The sequence below is a fragment of the Microtus oregoni genome, unplaced genomic scaffold (genome assembly GCF_018167655.1).
Source record: "Microtus oregoni isolate MIOR12 unplaced genomic scaffold, Mior012 000016F_ref0000370, whole genome shotgun sequence".
Classification (NCBI taxonomy): domain Eukaryota; kingdom Metazoa; phylum Chordata; class Mammalia; order Rodentia; family Cricetidae; genus Microtus; species Microtus oregoni.
This window is the reverse complement of record NW_024543075.1, coordinates 30,288,005-30,307,156: the sequence shown is the minus strand read 5'-3', so window position 1 is coordinate 30,307,156 and position 19,152 is coordinate 30,288,005. Positions and strand designations below refer to the sequence as shown.

Below are 19,152 nucleotides of genomic sequence, written 5' to 3'. Positions count from 1 at the left end.
AGAGTGAAGATTAAACTCTGCCTAGCCAGTTGTGTTCCTGTGTGTTTCAGACAGAGTTCTGCAGCTAACAGGCAACAGGCATAACTCTTGGAACCCAGTGGTCCTGGAGTTTCTCCTGCACAGCCCAAGTTCCACCATTGCACAACGTGAAGGCAATAGCTCCAGTTACTATGATTCTTGGCTTAGTTTGGCAGCACAGGAAGAGGATCAGATTAATGCATCTTGTGCCAAAGCTTTGCCATTCTGCCTGGGAGATGTATTAGTTACATCTAACTAATTGTTGTGAGCAAATGCCTCAGAAAAGTAATATAAGGAAGAGTGCATTTTGGTTTATGATGTGAGAGGATTCAGTTCATGGTGGAGGCGTGGCCACAGGGACATGAGGTGGCTGGTCCCATTTGCATCCACACTAGAAGCAGTGAGCAGCTAATCCCAGTGGCCAGCTTGTGTATAGGTCACATATGGCCTATTGAGCTTGTAATCAACTGTCCTGCCATGCTGGGGGATGACGGTGAGCTCTCCTGCTGTCTCCCCATTCCTCTTCTTCCTTTGAGCTGTCCCAAAGTTCCTTGTGTCAGCTTCCCCGCAGTAAATACAATGAACTCACAATGTGTTCAGTGTTTCATTAATTAATGTCTGAAATTACTGAGTAAATGCAGTCAATCTGGCTCATTACAAGTTTACATCCACATTATAGAGAAACTGGAAGTCAGGAAAGTTGAAGGACAGAAGGGAAGAAGCTTTCCCAAATCCTTAGGACTTCTACCTTTTCTTTGAAGATTTTCTCTAGATTATCATGTCTTCGTTGCTGTTTTCCCTTTCTGCTTATAGTCTGTGTACACTGCTGTCTCTTCTTCTTCATTGTTAAACTTTCTAGAAGGCATTGTTTTAAGAACATGCCCACAATATGTCCATATAGGTCTACCGCAGCTCACTTTATGCCATTGCAATTTGATACCTCCTATCAGGAGTCATGGCCTGTCATAGATCAGTCTGGTCACCTGCCCTCAGTGTACTGTGTCTCCATCTTATTAGCTGTTAGGTGATGATAATGAGAAATTATGGAGAGAATTGGGGAAAGAGTGCTGAGCTTAAACTAGGTGCTCGGCCAACATCGGTGGCCTGGGACGGGAACTCTCTGGGAAAGGTGGAGTGTTGGCCGTCACCCTGCCACTGTTCCCTGGTTGCAGGCTACCCTTCATGCAGGTGGACTCGGTCCAGCGCTGGATGGAGGACCTGAAACTCATGACGGAGTGTGAGTGCATGTGCGTCTTGCAGGCAAAGCCCATCAGCTTGGAGGAAGACACACAAGGTGACCTTATCCTAGCAGGGGCTCCTGGCCCAGGAGATCCACTACAGCTACTCCTGAAGCGGGGTTGGGTCATCAGCACAGAGCTTCGCAGGATCGGGCAGAAGCTGGCCCAGGACCGCTGGGCGCGTGTGCACAGTATGAGTGTGCGTCTGACATGCCATGCACGCTCCATGGTCAGCGAGTACAGCACCATCAGCAGGACCTCCTCACAGGAAATGGGCCAGGTCAGCCATGCCAAGATAGGGCTAGTGGGTGCTGGGTGGGGGGAAGCCTTCCTGTATTCTGGGGTCTGAACCTTTCCTGGCTAGTGGTTTCTGTTGTCTTGTAATAAAGTAGAGGATAGTGAGGACATTTAATGGACATAGACTAGTGCAAGGCATTGTGGCAGGTGTTTTCTCTCTACAAATGTCTCTAATCCACACGCCCACTGTGAGCAGAAAGAGCTCTAGAACAGGATGCGTGGCTTCAATGATCAGTCTGTGTTATGTGACGTTGGCAAGTCACTTGACTCTTCCTTGCTCTAGTGCTTTCTCTCAGTGACTACAGCAATATTTATCCCGCAAGGACGACTGAATAATACATGTAAAGCATGTCACGCAGCTGACTGAAAAGATTAGTATTATCATGCCCGTTTTATGGTTGAGGGGGTGAACTCAGAGGCCGAGTCACTTGTCCCACATTAAGCAGGGGATGACGTGGAGGAGGGCCAGACCCAGCAGTTTTGATTCCAAATGCATTCGAATCTTCCCACAGTCAAAAGTAAACCACTGAACTCCCACCTCCCTATTGGGATTTCTCTCTCTCCTTTCTTTCTTCATCTTTCACCTTCAAGTTCTTCCTTCACTGTAGGCAGCGGGTGTTGGTTTCTTCTTTGAACCCAGCTTAAGTGCCTCTTCCTCCCCAAGGCTTCGCAGATCTCACAGTCTAACTAATTGTCTTCTTCCTTTTCTTACTCCCTCAGTGCATCCAGCCTTGGCCTCTTTGGCTACCCATGTCCCAGATCACAGTGCATTCTGGGTTCTGTGCCTGTTTCCCTCACTTTCAGGCCACAGAGGACCCAGCACAGCAGCTGGTCCCCAATGGAATGACATGATCTTTTCTGGTTACAGGTGGAGAAACTACTCATGGAGAAATGTTCTGAGCTCTCGGCGGTCACTGAGAGGTAAGTGCGCCTGGGCTGCGTAGCCTGCTGGCCCCCTGGCCCTGGGAGGAAGGGTATCTTCTCAGGGGGTTCCACTAGTTGGTAGTAGGCTGGATTTTTTTCCCTAGGCATTCCCAGAAACCTCAAAGGACAGACTGTCTTGAAGTCAGTGTAGTGATACATGTATGTAATTGTAGCGCTTAGAAGGCAGAAGCAGGAGGATTGCTACAAGCCCAGCGTGGTTTACCTAGTGAACTCCAGGCCAGCAAGGACTGTATAGTAGAAACAAAAAGTAAAATAAAATAATAAAAGGTTCCCATGCGGTTTTTGTCCCATATTCAGAGCCTGGGGAAAGGGAAAGTTAGGAGAGAGCCTTGGGAGTTAGTGGAAAGCTGTTTGGGGTAAGCTGACAACGGGAGAAGGTTTACTTTAAAGTTGGAGGGCCCCCATGGCCTGTAAAGTGAAGGCAAGATCCCAGGTCAGGTGAAAGGTGAACTCTCACCTCCACACACATGCGCAGAGACAGAGATGTCCACAGACACTCACTCACTGTCACACAGACATATAAACACACACTCATAAGATCACAGAATTCTGCCCACAGTCTCTTGCCCCTTTATCATACCATAAACATACATGAGTTCACACTCAGGTGCACACATACCACTTAGCTTCATATGGACTCACTCTGAGTGTGTGTTGACATGTTCCTTTACCCTTCATGCCTCAAATCTGGATTTTGGCATCTGTGGGAAGCTGGAGAGTCTTCCCCTCTTCTGGGCAGGAGATTTTCAGCCCATGGGGTGGAGGTCAATCTAATCCCCTCTAGTTTTTCTGTCTGCGAGGAAATCTTTGAGGAAGCTTCTTCTTTTTTTTTTTTTTAAATCATATTGTGGCGGTAATTTTTTGTTTTTCTTGTTAAAATAAGTTTTAAACTGAAATAGAAACATTTGTCTTTCCACATCCCTTTCCTTCCTCAGTGCCTCTCATGACTCCCATTCCAAACTTAATAGTATCTTTTATTCCCATTATTATGATTACATAATATATGCATGTGTGTTTGTGTACATATGTGCATGCACAAATATAAATAAGTCCAACTTTCTGAGTCCATTTTTCTTGGTGGTGTGTATGTGGTGTCAAGGCTGACCTACTCTGGATTGGACAGTTGATAAGAACCTTATCCCAGGAAGAGGCCAACACTTCTCCGCTAGTCATTGTTGCCTGTGGCTCTTTGTCTAGCGGTGGGATCTCCATGCTCCCCCTTCCGTGTTAGCATATCTATTGGTATTGCCATCCTTTCTATCTTGTTAATGATGGGCATCGATTCTTCCAAGCTATAGCGAGAGCAGTAGTGGTGCACTGCGCTCTAGCTACCTTCTTCAAAGCTACTGCCCCTCCACCTCAGGCGCTGCTGAGACCAGACGATTGGTCCCATTGATAGCTCACCATCCCAGGGAGAACCCAGAGGTTTGACTTTGCCACCTTCTGGTGTTAGCACTTCCCAGTAGCAGGGAATGTGATGGTTCCAGCCCTTCTCTGTAGAGCAAGAGACCAGGGAACAAATCAAGCTGGCAGATATCATCTCTTATTCTCTTGGAACTGCGTCTTCCATCTTGTCTATTCTGCACATACACCATGCCTCGAGAAAGTCCAGGTCTGCCCTAGCCACCGCTGCGGTCCAACCAAGGACCCCTTCCGGTGGCCCACTCTGTGATTCTTCCTCCCAGGTGCCTCCAGGTGGAGAATGAGCATGTTCTGAAGTCAATGAAGGCCTGCGTGAGCGAGACCCTGAGCACGCTGGGCCAGCACTTTGGCCAGCTACTGGAGCTGGCTCTGACACGGGAAGTGCAGGTCAGTGTGGCCTGGGAGACCGAGGACATGGTGGGGTCATCAGGGAGGGGGCACTGAGTAACTCAAATGGCCTTTCCTGAGAGACATCCTCTTCAGATCACCAGTGTCCATGCTCCATGCCGGCATCTGGGTGGAGGCTGTCGGGGTTCAGCTGGGGTTTCCAGAGTATCTAACCCAACTCTGTAGTTTCCGAATGTGAGAACTGGAGTCCAGGGAAGAAAGATTTAGCCAAAGTCACACAAGGTAGTGCCGGGGCCTGGTGTATCTTCCGGTACTGTTTCCAGCACCCTGAATCATTTCTGCTGAGCTATTCACAGCACACAGGGGGCCCTTCTTATCCTGAAGAACTTAAGCTACCTGCAGGAGACACGCCATTTTTTGAAGTCCTGGCCGCAGAGAGGACTCTGGACGGGTCATCCTGTTTCTAGGCAGGCTCATGCTTGTTTCCGGGAGGAGGGCGTGGCGCCCTCTGTAGTCTGTCAGATGTCACAGCACAGTGTATGTGGAGGCTCTTCACTTCTCCTGCTCTCTACTTCGTCCGTGAGGCGAAACTTTCTCAAGAACAGAAGTAAGAAGAAGTACAGAGCAGGTGGAAAGCCTGTGAGCTAAATGCACATCATTTCCCTGTCCCTGCTTTGGTATTCCGGAAGCTCTCCCAGCGCCAGGCCCCTTAAGGTTTTCATTAGGAAGCTATTTACATGTTATTTATAGTCCGGGAATACTGTGCCACATACTTACCATTCTTTCCCACCACCAAATAAAAGCCTCCCATAAATAATAAACGTCTGATTTTCTCCATACCGGCCTCTCTGATGAGCTCAGAGATTCCTCTCTTCTTTTCCCGTATGTGTCCCATTTTGCACGGGACCGAGGCTCTTCTGGCCTGATTCTCCTGCAAGTCCCGCCTTGGCCCATGCTTCTACACCTATGCCAGTGTGACTGGCCCCAAGTGCTCTCACCATGTCACCTGCAGAAGGGTCCTCAAAGGCTAGCCACCCTGGCCTTGGAATCTGAAATAAAGAAACAGAGGGTCTCAATGCTGAGGGGCTGGCACTCTGGGACCCTAGAACACTGGAGTTCTGGGGACTGGGGCTCAGGCACCCTAAGTCAATGAATCAGTGTTAGCAATGACATAGAGGAGGAAGGGTGGTCACTTTAGTGTTCATGTCCCAAACTGAATCATTATACATGACTGTCCATGTTGATAAGAAAATCTAATGGCGTGATGGACGGAAGTATTGATGTCCGAAGAAGACCTAAAACCCTGGGGACCCATCTCAGCAGAGGAATTGCTAAGCAAGGGTACAGTGTCTCTTTCTAACAGGGTGCTGTAAGGTAGGGCTGCTCCTGCTTTTAGCTGATAGAGTCATGGGAAAGGCCAGGATTCTTTGGAGGCTTGGACCATGCGTCTGACTTCCTAGGCCAAACTTCATGCCACTTGTCCCTCATTCTGAGTTTATTCTGGGTAGAGCTCCTGACCCCATATTCCCAAGCTTCTGGCTAGCTGCCACCCACTGGGAGGTGTGACTGTCCAGGTCTCTGATGGCTGGCCTGGCAGGTGACCACAGTCAGCAGCTCTTCTGTTATTGTTGAATCCTCAGCCTTGCTTCCCAGGGAGGGGTGACAAGGTCTGTCTTGATGTTTCTGTGCATTTATTTTCTTCCTGGTAACTTCCTTTCTTGGTGTTTTCCTCAATGTCATTCCCTACGATGCTAGGGGAGCCTATTATGCCCGGAACTTGTATATGCAGGAACCGGTGTCCTGTCTTAAATAAAATAAAACCTCTTTATTTGCACAGGAATAACTATGATGCCCATTCTGCTTTGCAGATCTTCCTGAGGACCCATTGTTTGGTACCACTCAGACTCAGGATGGGCTTTCTATCCTTCTTAAGCCTCTTTGCAAACATTTTCACAGACCTGCTCAGATATTATCCTCTTACATTCACAAGACTCTTGGCTACTTGTAGAAGAAGTTTTGACTTGTTTTGTCCATGTATTTCTCAGGCACACATGTCTTTATGATTTGAACAATATATGGTGGAGAAAGTCGAGTAGTTTATTTCAAACTGGTAGGATTACAGTAGAAAGCTAAGAGTCTGTTTACTTATACTGGGATCCTGATGTTTCACAGCATGCAATTGGGAGATATTTTCTTGGCACTATGGAGTTATGCTGGATAACAAGTGGGAGTCATCTCTCTAAAATCACATATGAATAAAACAGTGAAGCAATGCAAACAAGGGTGATAATGATATGATATTATGTCATATTGTCCTGACTCATCCTGGAATATAATTAAGCTCAGTTCTGGGCCCTATATCAGTTATTGGCAATATCCGTGTTGGCAAAAAGCCCGACAAAAAGCACCTTAAAGGAAGAGGACTTACTTTGGTCCCTGGTTTGACAGGAAGGCAGGCAGGGTTCACAGGGGCTGGAACATGCAGCAGAAACACCTCACATCTGAGACGAGGGGCGCAGAGTGCAGAGAACGCTGATGCTCAGCTGGCTTATCCCCCACCCCTTTATTTGTCCTGGGATTCCAGCCTACTGGATTGTATCACTCATAGTCAGGGGGCCTTCCATACTTGTTAAGCATTTCTGAAAGTATTTTCACAGGCATGCTTAGAGGTGTACCTCCTGGGTGATTCCAAATCTAGTCACTAGACGGTGACTATCAGCATCCACTCAGGGGAAGCTCCGAGAACGGAGGGAAGTGCTGTCAATGGAGGTTGTGAAGAATACTTGGAGGGGGCAGAAGGTGCTCTGTCTAGAAGTAGACAGGACATTCAAATCCACAAAGGGAAGTGTACCAGGGTCATTGGATTTCACCTCCAGGATATCCCATATGGAGTAGTGGGGCTTCCAAGTAATGTGAGGGGCTGTCTTAGGAAAGTTCTATCCCTAAGGTGGACTGGCAATGCCTGGAAGACTGAGGCAGCAGAGGGGAGATGGGCTGAATGTCTTATAAGTTCCTTCTCTCTCAATAAGCTGTAAATCCCTGAATGTGGGTATTATGGAATGGAGATAGTAGATAAGTATAGGGTTTGGAACCAAGTCAGGGTTCAAATCCTGACTGCTACTAGCATATTCTGCAGACTTGTGCACATTACTTAATCTTATTGACCCTTGTTTTCTTTCGTACTACAATAGGTTGAGTTACAATAAATGAAATAACACATGGTAATTGGTGACACTCTCTGGATTGTATATTATCAACTAGAAATATGCTCTACCTTAAAAACAATAATTTTGATAACAGGAGTGTCATAATTTCATAATTGTGTACTCATTATTTTAACTATTTTGTAAGAATGATATTTCTTAGTCTGGTGGCAGATGGAGCAGAGAGAAGCCAGCTGTCTGTGGGACACCCTTAACCTTCCTGAAGCCATTGCCCTGAATAAAAATCCCTGCTCCATGGTGGGTTCTTTTGGGATCATAGCCAACAATCTGTTTGCTTTTAGGAGGCTCAGATGCCATTCATAATGCCATGGCCATGAAATCATGTGTAGATTCCTTGACACTCGGGTCTAAAATTTGCTTCTGATTCTCTTTGACACTCTCTGATTTTTCTCAGCCATGTTGCCCATATAGGCAAAGCAAGACTTCAGGGAGATTAAATGGCAACACAGAGATAATCCAAGTGCACTTGTCAGAGAAGTCCAGGCTTGCCGTATTTGTATGTATTCATGTATGTATGTATGTATGAATGTATGTGTGTGCATATATGTCTATATATATATATAATATGGATATATAACTCACTAGGAGAAAAGGCAAAAGGAAAACAAACTTCACTTTCACTGCTTATCCCTACCAGGAGAGTTTTCTTCCAGTTTGCTTGTGGGGAGTATATTCACTACTCAATGCTGTGAAAAACTCCAATGAAGAGCAACTTAAGGGAAGAAGTTGTTTGACTTCGGGTTTGCAGGTTGGTCCATCATGGTACGGCAGCAGGAATGTGAGTGAGGTCACACCTCATCTGTAGCCAAGACACAGACAGATAGGTGCTAGTGTTCAGCTCGTGTTCCCCTTTTTATTCATCCTGGGATTCAAGCCCTTACAATGATGCTGCTCACCTTAAGATGGATTTTCCAGCTCAGCTGACTGAATCTACAAATCACAAGCATGTCCAGAGGTATGTCTCCTGGGTGATTCTAGCACCTGCCAAGGTGACTACCAATGTTAACCATCATAGGCAGAGTCTGGTTCTTCATAACTACAGTACAGATTATCTCTGCAGTCACGGGGAGGGGGTTTGTGGAAATATCTACTTGTGTTGGTTCATCCCAAATATAACCTCAGTGCCCAGAGACTTAGTACCTTAGACTAGGTGTTATCTTACTACTACACTCCACTCCAAGAAGATTGAAGCTGGCCAATTCTCAGTCCTGAGGGCAGAAAACCCAGACATCATTCTGTCCTTAGATTCCATCCCCAGGGCATTCAGAGGCCTTAAACCTACATCACAGCTGAGGAAAAGAGAATACAGTCTTGGATGTGACCTGGACAGGATGACAGTCAGAGTGTGTATTTCAGTTGTCCACAGCCACAAGCATGTATGAACACATACCTGCTAGGGGAAGAGAGCCATTGCAGATTAATGTACTGCTGTATTTACCATATATGGGAGAAAAATGTCCCTGTTTTCACAGAAGGACATTTGGACATTCCTCGTTTCTGAAAAATCAGGAATTTTACAAGTATTTTACATGGATCTGCTAGGCATGTGTTTGTCTCTGTCCTGAGTGGTGGAATCTCCTCAGTTCTTGCTCCCTCTGGACAATGTGCTCCTGACAGCCCAGGCTGTATTGGCTCCTTCAGATGACTTGCACTGGTGAGTGTCGAACCACTTAGGATGCACTGCACTGCTCAGGTTCCCAGGAGACTTGCAAGCACATAGCATCTGAAGAAAATCTATTTCTAGATCTCCTCTTTTCATGTGTCTTCTTTCCCAGGGACGCATGTGGTTTTGTTAGTGCTTGCACTACTTCCAGAGGAAACACATCCTAGATACTCTGCCCTCCAAAACCCTGGGATGGAGGTGGGAAATCAAGCAAAGGGGACACCTCCATCCAGGAATCAAAAAGCCCTTGGGCTGTCATGATTAGTCCCATAGATTTTGCCCTTGTGTTGAGAGAGGCATTAGACATGGTGTATTTCTCCAGTGTGGGTTTTCTGATCAGATAGATGGAAGAATGTGTGATCTGTTGGGGACCGCGATTGGTTGTGGGAATTTCCAGTTAGTTTGCCTTTCCCATCTATTTTATTCTGGAATAGTGTATGGCTCTTGGATCAGAATGAAGAGATGATTGGTAGAATGTATCAACTCTTAAAAATGGCTGCTTTAAAGTACATACTTAAATGAAAGCAGTTCCCTTCAGCCATTTTTCATAATCATTCCTAGATTGTGACATTAACTGGAAAGAAAAGTGTCATAGAAGAGCCAAAGACTTTAAATGATGCAGATTATTCTGGATGTGACTGGATTGTTTTTTAGATTTTTTTTCACAGATTTTTAAAAAAGCAATTAAAGCCTTTTGTTGAAATATTTATACTAGGAATAAAAATATCTAATGCTTAAAATTATAAAATTAATTACTAGCTGCTGGACTAATTCCATTTATAATGTATATATTTTTTCACATACCCATTCCATCAAGATATGTTTACAACAAAATTTTGGTTTGTAAGATTTGTAGTTATCAAAATTTGTTCCATGTTTGCCAGCTGTACTGGTGATGATTGTGATGTCAATCTACCAGGAAAAATGTGGGTTTGTTTGTTTATGACACTTGGAAGCTTCTAGTAAAGGTATATAAAATAAAGTGTCAAAATATCAATGATAAGTATTATAAGAGTAATCAATAAAACACTTTAAAATTTAAATTCAATACATTTAGGAAAATTTTTGGAAGGAAAGTACACTGCGGATATAAATTTGATGATGAGAAGTTACAAAAATGTTAAAGAAATGTTTTTCACATATTTTAAATGATGTTAGGTTGTTTTGATGTTCAAATTACAGTCACTATATCTGAATGACTGATGCAGGAATTTTATTTGTATGTCAATACAGATAATATATAGGAAATTGCATAATACTATGCTGAAAAATTTTAGCTATCAAAATAAAAATATGCAAAATCACAGACATAAATAGAATTAAGTCATGATGGTTGTTGCCCCTGCTTCTCACTTGAAGATCCTCTGGACTTGGGACCCCCAGCTCCTACAGAGAATTTCCATCTGGTTCCTACACTTTCTGCACCAAGGCACCTTCTTGCCAGATCCTTGGCACCTTTGATCCATGACAGCTAGCTAGCTTTGGAGCCAGACGCTGCTTGCAGCGCCATTGTTTGTTATGTTTGAACAGTGGTGTTTCTTTCCACTGTACCATTAATTTTCAGCAGCAGTCTGGTTCCCTGGTTCTCTTTCTTCCTGCTGGTATACTAACACTTCAAAAGAGGCCCTACAGAATTCTGAGCCTCCACTCTTCTTTTCATACAGGTCTCTTTATATGGCCTCCAGATCTCGGCAGCTTTTCTCACATACCGTGGGTTTCTGGCACATTCTTTTGTTTTGTTGTGTGTAGCATTTTCTTCTAGACTTAAGGATATTTTTCTTCTTGAGGGGAATGAAATCATCCAAGTTTTGGGTCTCACATATTATCTTCATTTACCTTCCTAAGTGGGGTATTCTCAGCTAAGAGACATTTTCTCCCTGATCAACAGTTAATCCAATGCTGGGTTGTTGATACTTTGTCCAGGTTCTGTCCAGTGTGTCCACTCTGTGCTATCTCCCCAGAATCGTGCATTTCTCCAGTGTGTATTCTAAGACATGAGTGGTTTCCTTTTCCCACTTCTCAGAACTTTCATCAGGGCATTTGTCCATTCACCCTTTGGGGTATCCATGCCGATCTTTGTGACATGTCCCTGTGTTTCACAACCTTGCTAAAGAATAAAAGCAAACCCTAATAATAGTTTTCGTTATATTTCATGATCATAAGTGTAAGTGATTTAGCTGAGTGACTATTGTTTCCTGTCCTTCAAGGAGATGCTATCCAGCTGGCAGATTGATGACCTCCAGTGAGCTTCTGTCACATGTATGTGTGCCTTAAGTCTGTTCTCAGGGGGAGTGTAGATAGGGATTCTTCAGGAGACTTTTTCTGGGTTCTCAAACGTCTTACATGCCATTCTAGGGCTTCCAAAGGACTATCCAAAGAAGCCTGGTTGACTGCTCAAGGCTTCTTATGAATTTATCTTGGAAGTTCTGGGACATCACTACTGCCAGTCACTGGCTTCTAAGGGGCAAGCAAGACATTAAATTCAAAGGAAGGGTGATTAGAATGCAGACTTCTTTGAGAGGAATAGATTGGAGTCTATAGCTATCTTTAATTCACTATGCCCTGCCCATCTGTCTGGGCTTGATGAAACTCCTTGGCTCACTTTATCCAACTGCATGCTTTCCAGCGAGGGCTCCAGGAAAAGTCTCACAATGTTTTCCTTGATTCTTTTGAGAAATGCATTTTAGCCACTTTGGTTTCTCTTGCTTCTGGTAGATTTCACTGATGCTCATTGATTCTTTCTGATTGAGAAACAACTGAAAGACACTGTACTTTCTGGTGCCTTGTTTAGAGCTGATGGATGTTATAAATCCTTTCTCCTTCACACCCCTTTCTCCTGTTCTTAAAGACATTGTTATTATTCTTGTTGTTTCAGAAAAACAAGAATATGTGGTCTGTTGTTTAAGAAAGTACTTGTCACTTACCTTGTAAGTCTGTCTTGTTTTATTTTGTTTACAGCCTTTGACCCTTCTTATGATCTAGAGTGAAGCATCTTTTTGAAATGTCTCCAGTGTAGATGGAAGTTTCTGTTCTGCCTGGTCATGCAGCCATTTAATACCAAAGAAACACACAGAGGCTTATATTGTTTATAAACTGTTTAGTCTATTAGCTCAGGCTTATTATTAACTAGCTCTTACAACTTAAATTAACCCATAACTCTTATCTATGTTTAGCCATGTGGGTTGGTATCTTTTCTCAGTAAGGCCTTCTTATCTTGCTTCCTCTGCATCTAGTGGGTGACTGTGTCTCTGTCTTTCTTCTTCCCAGAATTCTCTTAGTCTGGTTACCTTGTCTATAATTCCTGCCTGACTACTAGCCAATAAGCATTTTATTAAACCAATCATGTGACAAATCTTTACAGTGTATAAAAACATTATCCTACAGTGCTCAAGTTTCTCTTTGATTTCCTAAAACAAAACAAAATAAAATAAGAAACAACAAAAAAAAACCCAAAATTATGACAAGCAAACTCTCCAAAAATTAACTTTTAGAAATGTGTATGTATCAGTTACCAAAATTGATAGGCTTTTCCTGGGGATACAGGCAGGAAGTTGACCGTGATGTAGAAAGCTGTTTTAAGTCTGATGAAGAAGGAATTGAGTAGGAGGAGAGACCTAGGGATTGAACACAGAGGCATTAGTTGAGGGAGACCTCCATACTACAGACATGCTGGAAAAATCTCACCTTGAAGTAGTTCAGGGGAAGTGTGGCTTTGGCAAGAGCATGATGGAAAAGCCTGGGATCAGCAAAGGGCTCTGGGTCAGCTCTGCCTCTTTCACCAGGTGGGAGCTTGGTGAGTTCACGGATTGTTAGATGCTGGTGGAGGCCAGGACACAGTGAGTATTGTGAGTGGGATTGAAAGGCACACTTGCGTTGGCTTCTGGATTTTCTAGTCTAAGTGAGGTCATGTGCACATTAGTAATGGGACCATTAACCTTCAAAGCAGAAATACAGACTCATAGGGAGTATTTGTTACTTTTTGTGGCTATGACAAAATATTTGACAACAGCAACTTTAAAAGGGAAGGGTTTATTTTGGGTTACTGTTGAAAGGGGGGTGTAGTCCATCATGATGGGGAAAGCATAACAGTAGCAGGAACAGAGGCAGTTGTCACACTCTGTCTGTCCTCAGTCAGGAAGAAGACAGGAATGTTGATACTCAGCTCATTTCTTTTTATTCATTCTGGGCCCCTAGCTCATAAGATGGCCCCCACTTCCCTCCTCCGTTAAACTTTTCTAGAAACACTCATAGATGCACGCAGAGGTGTGTTTCCACAGTGATGTAAACTCTGGTCAGGCTGGCCACAAGTATTAGCTATCACAATAGTTTTGTGAACCATGACCTATACAGTTATGTGTTTTTCAGGTTCCTCAAATGTGGAACAAGAGTCGAATTAAAGACTGACATTGTAATGTTCAGAGCTTTATGGATTCTTCAGGAGACTTAGATCTGTTTTTCCAAATTTATGCTGTGGAAAAGTATGCTTACAACTTTTCTTTGTCCCCAAGATATGTCTGGGGTGTAATTACTGTATATATGTGTTTAGACATTAACATAAAATTATTCTCAGACATAAATGGTCTAATATTAGCAGTTGATTGCAGAAGACATTGGGCTTGAATTGTTTAATTTAATGCTAATTTGCTTCAAGTGCAAACACTCATCAGGAACATTAGGTAATTATCATTTAGGTACATGACCACAATATATGAAGTCTACATTTCCATTTGATTTATTTTGCTACTCATGGCTGTAACATGAATAATAAAAACCCAGAGACAGATATAGGGGTTAAAGCTGAAGATCAGAGAAGCAGAGCAGTAAGCCACTAGAGATACCTTTTACCTCTACCAATGCTCAGACTAAAGGGGCAATCCCCAGACTTCACTGTGTCTCCACCAAACCTCAGACTCCATACTCTAGTGAGTTTCTATCTCTTCCTAATTATATTTCTCTTTCCACCCAGTCATATCACTCCTGTCTACCTCCCTAGTGCTGGGATTAAAGGTGTGTGACTTCCAAACACTGAGATCAAAGGTGTGAGCCACCACCACCTGGACCTGTTTCTGGGTCAATCTTGTGTAGTTCAGTGTAGCCTTGAACTCACAGAGATCTGTCTGCCTCTGCTTCCCAATCCAGGGATTAAAGGTATGTGTCACCACCAGTGGCCTCTAGTGGTATAGCTTTTCTCTCTGGTCTTCAGGCAAGCTTTATTTATTAAAATACAAATAAAATATTACCACATTTCCCTTTCTGTCTAAAATAAAAAGAAGGCTATAACTAGTATAAGAAAAACTATATTTATATAACAAATACAATAGCTATATACAATATATACAGGCAATAAGTAAGCCAACAATGTTTAGTGCATTTGCGTTTTACAAATTCGAGAAAATACTTGATTATATATCCTATCTTGGTGATTCCAAAATCTTGTACCTACTTTCTGTCTTAACTTGCATTACCATCCAAAACTATCTTTTACTATATCTCAACCTTATACACTTTACACCTCTTTAGTGAGTTTCTTTTCTGCATCTGGCAAACAAGGAAAACAATAACTATCTAGTCTTAATCTCCCTCAGAGACCCAAGAAGGAAATAATATTAACTGAGTAAGCAGAAAGTGCGAGCAAGCCACTTCCAAAAAATGCAAGAAATGACAAAAACAGTTGACTTCCTGGACAGTCACCCAAGGTTCCTCTGCAAAGTTAGGGCATCCATCTTTGGTCTACAGGTCTAGCATATCCAACAGACTTTTCTGTGAAGCAGGATATTCTGAAGGGCTGTCCCTCCTTCTCTTGATAATGTTTGATAGTCTCTTTTTTTTTTGTGCATCCTGCTTGTGTGATAGCATACTGTCAGCAGTCAAGGCAAGGGCATTTTCTTGCCCAGTGGCTTACTTTTGCAACAAAGAAAATAAATTCAATGTAGAGTTTTTTTGATGCCCACCATCCTCTCAGAAGTATATTGGTTAGCAAGGAGCACACATGTCTCTGTTGAAGAAGGAGCGGCAGGCTGTGTCCCACTACCCGGCTAGTTTTACCTGAAATAATTACACAGAAACTGTATTCTTTTGAGCACTGCCTGGCCCATTAGTTTCAGCCTCTTATTTGCCAGCTCTTACATATTGATCTAACCCATTTCTAATAATCTCTATAGCCCACGAGGTGGCTTACCAGGGAAGATCTTAACCTGTGGCTGCGTCGGGTGGGAGAATCATGGTGACTGCCTGACTCAGCTTCTTTCTCCCAGCATTTTGTTCTGTTTTCTCCACCCACCTATGTTCTAACCTATCAAATGGGCCAAGGCAGTTTGTTTATTAGCCAATGACCTTCTTCCATCATGTCTCATTATGGTTTTAAAAAAAAGCCTATGCTATTAAGGTATCTTAAATGCCATATTCTGTAGAGCTATGACTGTTTGAAGATGACCTGTCTATCTGAAATATATATTTATTTGACCTTGAAAACATACCTAATGTGATTACAAGCTCAATTGTAATAGGCAGTTAACTACTAACCTGCATTTCCTTATTATTCTAGACAGTTGGCAACAATAATTTTCAAAGAAAGGTATTTGCATTAAATTAATAAATGAGTTGTATAGGTACAACACCTTAAACAAGAGTAGAAATGCATGTACAGTATGTTCTAACAAATTAATTTTAAATTTGTATCACTATACAAAATATTTATTTATCAATATATAAAAGTATTTGCATACAATATACAAATGTCCAATTCAATGTAAAACACTTAAAACTAGTTGCTTTTAAAAAGTAGATTCAATAGTCTACCTTTTTGTGTTATCATATCTATATCCTCCCTTTTTTCAGAGTAGAATCAATAATTTACTTTTTTATCCTATTATATCTATATCTCCCTTTTTTCTTTTCAAAGCAAGAACCTTGTATCTAATTTTCTTTATTTAACTTTTCCCCTCACCATTACCAATAACAACTTTTAATCAATCTCCCTAAACAATGACAAATATCCATAACCCAATAAAAGATCAAAAACCACCCACCCCACCTCTTGGGAATATAGGCATCGTCTTCTTAAATTTACTTCCTGTTGTCTGGGGGTGGCAGTATCTTAAGGGGATCCTGAAAAGAAAAAAAAATGGGTCCTGGGAGAGGTAGCTGTGTCATTTGTTGTCAAGTCTCTGCATAATGGGAAAGAGCAGAGCTTGTTTCAAGTCAACAGGGGGAAGGGACCAAAAATGCATATTCATTACAGAGATCTGTGCTGGCAAATCTTGGTTGTTAATGCCTGCTTTTGTTGACTCTCTTATATGAGGTACCTAACAAATCTTAGAGAATATTTTTTAATGTAGTTTGTTTAAATATACACTCAATCTAAGGATTAACCTCTGTGTGTGTGTGTGTGTGTGTGTGTGTGTGTGTGTGAAAAATTCTGTGTGTATGAGTAAAGAGAACAAAAGAGACACACCCAAATCTCTTCATTTCCATCAATTTGTAAGTGGTGAAACCAGGTCCTAATAAGTTTATCTAATTTGCCCGAGACCACAAAATGATGACTTCTAACAATGTTTTACTTCACTATAGTGGGCACTTTCAGAAGTTCTCTCAGTGCTTGTTGGCAAGTTCAGGATAAGAGCATCCTTAGTGTGAGAAACAGATGCTGTTTATCCCAACATTGTACAGGTGAGGAAGCTGAGGCAAAGAAAGGCTATCACAAACCATCTTCACATCGCCAGCAGTGGCAGAGTCAGGATTGGAACTCAGGCATTTTAGTTTCAGAATCTGCTCTTAGCCAAATGCATTCTTGATTAGAATAGAGAGTTAAAGGAAAACTGAAACTAGAGCCTGAATCCCTTTCTTCCTTTCTACAACACTAGGTGATTTAAAAACATAGCCTCTTGATATTTAAAAATAAATAATGCAGGAGTTGCAGTACATGCCTATAATCTTAGCACTCAGAGACAGAGGCAGGAGGATTGAGTTAGAGATTCAAGGGTATTCTGAGTTGCATGAGACTCTGTTTCAAGACAAAATAAAAAAGGGCTGGGGAGAGAGCTCAACCTGTAAAGTAATTGCTGTACAAGAAGGAAGACCTAAATTCCACCTCCCAGATTCACCCATGTTAGAGAAGCTGGTGCAGTGGTATGTGTGTGCCATTACACAGCTGAACAGGAAGACAGAAAGACCCTTTGAGCTCACCGCCCGAACTAGTGAGCTCTGGGTTTAGTGAGAGACTTTGAATCAAAATATTGGATGGAGAGGTACATATATACACATGCATATACACATGTACACATTCATGCATGCACACATATATACATACATGCATGCACACAGGCACATATACAAGTGCACACAGCCATGCATACACATGTGCATACACATGGAAACACACAAGAGTACACAGGCATACACACATGCTCACACACATGCATGCACACATATGCATATATATACACAGAGAGCAACTAAAAATACCTGAGATTTGCAGCCATATTTTGCAGATCTTGTCCTCTCATAGGAGGCCCATGAAGGCAGGTCTCCATATCTACATTTCCCTGGGGAAACTTGAATAAGTGCCTTCATTAGTCGGTAAGAAAAGCTGATAATCAATAATGAGTCACACGAGCCAAAGCTAATGGCTGATTATGAAGTGTTTCCATTTGTAAGGCATTTCTCCCCCAGAAATTAGCTAAACTCTTCTAGGAATAATTTTCATATCTTATTTGTTAATGGCTTTCCTGGCTCTTCCTTAAGATTGTGGTCCTATATCTAACCTTCTCCACATATTCTAGAGTGCTTCATATTTAATTAGTACAGCATTCATTACTCATGGAGTTACCTACTTGTCCGTCAAATTCTGGTGTCACTATTTGTCACGATTATGTCCCCAATCTAAATATCCTAGGCAGTGTGATGCTACTGGGGAGTGCTTGTTTCAGCCCTTGAGCCCATCACTGGCTGGGGTTTACCCTTGTCTAACAGCCATGCAGAATGAGCAAATTGTTTGGTTGTAGCTATTGGCATGCCTTTGCTGTCACAGTTGATGCTTGCTTATTTCATCTGTGGTTTCTGTTCTCATTGTGGAGTTACAGCACAATGGAAAGGTGTTTGCTGAGGCCTTCAGGGAACTAGGATGGAGCTCATTTGGTACCCATGCACTATTGGTTTGACATGATCCTCCATCCCTGCATCTTTTCAATGGAGCTCAGACCTCACCCCAGACAGTGTCATATTGTTCCACAAGTACATGAGACAGGACTTCAGATTCCACAGAGGCTATGAGAAGCATGGACCCCCTGGTTTTCCATTGAGGAAGAGCAACAGAGGCAGGTGGAAGTTAATCAGTTGACTTTTCTCTCTTCCCAGGCACTTGTGAGAAAAATCGATACCTCAGACAATATCTACATCATGGAGTCTACCACAGGGAACCTGTTCAGCCTGACCCAGGAGGGGGCTCCTTTGTGTCGCATCATAGCCAAGGTGAATTTCGGGGTTGGGGACCAGAGAGCGGGGCTGGGGGAAGAAGGAGGAAGATCTGCCTGTTGGGTAGGTGGGAACAGCTGGCTCAGATTTGTCTTGGCCAAACTTGCTGTGTGACTTTGGAAGAATCATTTTTCTCCCTGTTTCCTAGACCCCATGACTTCATTTCCCAACTGACACAAACGGATATAGTAGTTAGGGTTCCCCAAAGGAGCATAACTTATGAAATGCATCTATTAAAGCAGGACTCCCTAGAGTGCATTGCACAGTGCCATCTGGGTAGTCTAGCAATGGCTGCCTTCACATTCGAGAGACTGAGAGTCAATAGCCACTCAGGCCTGGGAGATTCCTGGAGAGCCGCTGGCTTTATTCTGTATTGGAAGACTGAAAATTCTGGTTTCCAATGTCAGTAGAGGATGTGGTGGATGCAACAGCAGCTACAAAGATGATGAGCTTGGGAACAGGTTTGCAAAGCATAGATAAACTTGCCAGCAAGATACATAATCCAAGAAAGCAAAAAGCTAAAGTT

At 42.8% G+C, this 19,152-nt stretch overlaps 1 protein-coding gene across 1 annotated transcript in view; it reads left to right on the top strand.

The window, feature by feature from the left end:
* Insc (INSC spindle orientation adaptor protein) overlaps positions 1-19,152 on the top strand; it is a 110,154-nt gene that overhangs the window by 45,335 nt on the left and 45,667 nt on the right. The window contains exons 3-6 of the mRNA XM_041666940.1: positions 1,191-1,536; positions 2,422-2,474; positions 4,184-4,307; positions 18,510-18,623. Of these exons, the coding sequence (XP_041522874.1) occupies positions 1,191-1,536; positions 2,422-2,474; positions 4,184-4,307; positions 18,510-18,623 (637 nt within the window). The remainder of the gene's footprint in view (positions 1-1,190; positions 1,537-2,421; positions 2,475-4,183; positions 4,308-18,509; positions 18,624-19,152) is intronic.